The 3,544-nt window shown below is 50.6% G+C and overlaps 1 protein-coding gene across 1 annotated transcript; it reads left to right on the top strand.

The window, feature by feature from the left end:
• Positions 1-2,488: 2,488 nt before the first annotated feature.
• LOC127752334 (vitellogenin-like) lies at positions 2,489-3,542 on the top strand (the record flags this gene model as incomplete). Its single annotated transcript, XM_052277388.1, has 2 exons — positions 2,489-2,641; positions 2,884-3,542. Coding segments are annotated over exons 1-2 (693 nt in total), but the record flags the coding sequence as incomplete, so codon positions are not given.
• Positions 3,543-3,544: the final 2 nt, after the last annotated feature.

Here is a 3,544-nt window from a genome sequence, read left to right as displayed (position 1 = left end):
ATACAAAGCTACGTCGAGGGACATACCGTGAAAGCAGATGATACAAATTTAAGGATACGCTGTGTCCTAATTTTTTCTCATATTTTGATATGTCATTTGTTTATGGCTGTTTGTACTTTACTTGCGGACTAGCGGCATGGCATAGAGGAAGAGCAGATAGGGGCGGTGGGAAGAGCGGCCGGCATCCGTATTGTTGGGTATTGTTCGGAACGACAGGCGGGCGCGGGCAGGGCAGGACCGGCGGCCGACTATTCATCTGGGTGACGTCATGCGCTTGGTTCTCTGCCTCTGCCCTTACCGAGAGTAAAAGCTAGCCGACACCTTAAAGTTACTTATATATTCTTTATGTTTAGTCAAATGGTTTTTAAGGTATCATCTGCTAAAAATGTGACACTAAACACGGCATCAACAACGATGTTCGTTTACCCACACAAAGTACGAAGTAGATCGGAGACGATCCAGTACAAAATGTTATTTTAATTTTGAAACTATAATTCCGGCGCACAGAAAGAGTATAAAAAGTAAAGAAAGTACGGTAGATTGGCACGCGTACGGCTGGCTCGCGGTAGGCGGGTGAGGTCATCGGGCGATGCCTGCTATCACTGCTTGGCTGTGCAGTGTGCTGCTCTACTGTACGCGCATGCTGCTGATCAGGAAGTTTGGACCCCGAATTCTCTGCTCGTTTTGAAAGATCAACGACGATGGACCGGAGGCATCGGGCGATTTCTGAGACGCAATATAATTATTTAAGACGATGATTCGTAGTGTATGGGCAACCCTTATGTGTGTATATTTTATACAATAAACATCGTTGTGATATAAACGGCTGGAGTTTGGACGACGGCAGTAAGAGCTTCAATAGTTTCCCAGGTAGAACACAAACGTCAAAAACTCGTGAATGACCCTCATTTGACGTCAAAATGAGCTCATTCTGGCTACGTAGGCGCAGTAAATTTTGACGATTAGGGTCAAAATGGGGTCATTTTGACATCATTTTGACAAACGTGTTCTACCTGGGTTAGCGTCAAAACTACACAAGCCCCCTAATGCACTACTATAAAGCAATAATTGTGCAATTTTGCACACTTGAACTGTGCTTTCCACTAGTCAGCACTCATTATGCACCGGGTGTCCCAGCTAAAACATGCCAGTACGTTGGGTTGCCTATGCATTGGCTGCAGGGGCTGCAGGCGCGGGACGGGTGCGGTGAAGTGGCAGCTCTCTCACCACTCCCCCGCCACCCGCCGCGCCTGCTGCCCCTGCAGCTAGTGCATAGGCAACCCAACGTACTGACATGTCGTAGCCTGGACACCTGGTATGATGCTGTTTAAGCCCCACTGAAAAATGCAATATCGAATCGACGTCAAATTGATAAAATCCAATTTGGACGTTCATTCGACGTCGACCTTAGGGGCCGTGGCTCGAGTAGGCAAACCCGCATACTGCTAGGGTGTCGTGGCCCTGACACACTGTACAGGAAAATGCATGTCAAAGTGGCAAAAGTTCCACAACAGGTGGTGTGCAGTTGCCTTGACGTTTGCGAAGTTTGCAAACTTCGTGATGTTCGTTGAGTTTAAGTTTGACACGAGGAAGTGTGCAGAGTTTAGAAAGCACACCGATTGGTGAGCGCAACTATAACATTTTTGTTTTACCTGTTCCTTAGTACTACTAGTTATACCGTGCTGAATGCAGGCGTGCAGGACGCGAGGCGGCAGCGTTGTATGCGGGTTTGCCCGCTCGCTAAATCTGTAAGGAGCCAAGGCCACTGATATGAGATCATATCGAAAAAATGTACCATGTCGACGTCGACCCACCATTTCGAGATCATTTTGACTTCGCTTCCAATGACGATTCCACTGCTGTTGACTGCTATAGTTGGAAACTCGCTCGGTTCGAGTAAAGTGAAGAAAACTATATCGTGGTAAAAAAAAATAAACGGTAGAGGCACCCTCCCCCCTCCCCTCTTGATTGTCTTCGGAATACTCCAGCCAATAAGTCCAAATTTTGAAACAAAATTGCATCCAGTCAGAATACGGATAAAACCGTCGCATTTTGGGCAATACAATTGAGCCCATGCATTCAGAGTGTGCATGCAAGCATACAATACTTGGATTATTGCTCAGCTTGAGGCTTGCTATTTGAGAATTAAACACCGGTAGTGATTTCTTAAAACGGATGAGTGTCACACCCTAACATATATGACTCGACATAAAAAGAATATTGGTGAATACGATGTGTTAATCTAAACTCGCAGTCCACTGAGGCACAATCAAGTGAGAGAGAGCGTGGGGGGGGGGGAGTGGCACGCTACTGCCGTTCCCCCCAGTAAGCCGCCTGGAAGACAGGCAATTATTTACCCTCCAAACCCCCCGCATGTAGGCAACCTAGGCCCTCCACCCATGCAGCCGACCCTCAGCCCGCGCTTGAGTCTGTTCAAACTCGAGCCGTGCCTAGCGACATTCGCGCTGACAGCGACCCCGCGACCCCGCGGGGCGGCGACGTGCGGGCTGCACTACTTTTCGCTCCAATCGGCAGTTTGTGCCGTATATAAGCTGCGGGCGGGGCTCAGTTCGGTACGTTGGACGGAGCCATCCACTCAACGCCAAGATGATGTGGAAGCCTTTCCTCCTCTTCTGCCTTGGTGAGTTTTTCTACAGAGTGTCGTGAGTCGAAGACCACGCCCGGCGGGGAACAACCCCCTTGTTCACTTTATTTTCAACCTGAATAATTCTTGAGCGAAAGCAGTACTAGTCCTTAATTGGCCAATGGCAATGGCGTTTATACGACTCCCTACACATAGGGTTGTTGTTTTGTTGATGTAAGTAGGTTTTTTTGCTGTTTAAAAATGTTCTCCGTGTCTTACGACTTCCTTTCCTTCTACAGTGGCTGCCGCCGCCGCCTCCTCCGAGCATGGCTGGAAGGCCGGCTCCGAGTACAAGTACCAGGTGCGCGGTCGCACTCTGACCGCCCTGCACCAGGTCGCCAACCAGTACGCTGGTGTCCTGATGAAGGCCCAGCTCACTGTGCAGCCCAAGTCTGACAACGTCCTCATCGCCAAGGTCAACAATGCCGAATACGCCAAAATCAACGAGCAGCTGCCCGCTGGTTGGGGTACCCCCATCCCCTCCAGCAAGCTGAGCTACCACCAGCTCCCCGTCAGCAGCAAGCCCTTCGAGATCAAGCTCAAGAACGGAATCGTCGATGAGCTGATTGTCAGCAAGAACATCCCCACCTGGGAGGTTAACATGCTCAAGGGTATCGCTAGCCAGCTGCAGGTTGACACTCAGGCCGAGAACCTCATCAGCTCTCGCATCAACAACAAGCCCAGCCACGGCTCCGTCAACGGCGTCTACAAGACCATGGAGGACTCCGTCACCGGCGAGTGCGAGGTCGTGTACGACATCAGCCCCCTGCCCCAGTACCAGCTCCAGAGCCGCCCCGAGCTCGCTCCCATGCCCCAGCTCCGCGGTGACGGTCAGCTGATCGACATCGTCAAGACCAAGAACTTCAGCCACTGCGAGCAGCGCCCCGGCTACCACTACGG

The sequence above is a fragment of the Frankliniella occidentalis genome, unplaced genomic scaffold, assembly GCF_000697945.3.
Source record: "Frankliniella occidentalis isolate FOCC.00 unplaced genomic scaffold, Focc_3.1 Scaffold10, whole genome shotgun sequence".
Taxonomy (NCBI): Eukaryota; Metazoa; Arthropoda; class Insecta; order Thysanoptera; family Thripidae; genus Frankliniella; species Frankliniella occidentalis.
This window is presented reverse-complemented; position numbering and strand designations above follow the sequence as displayed.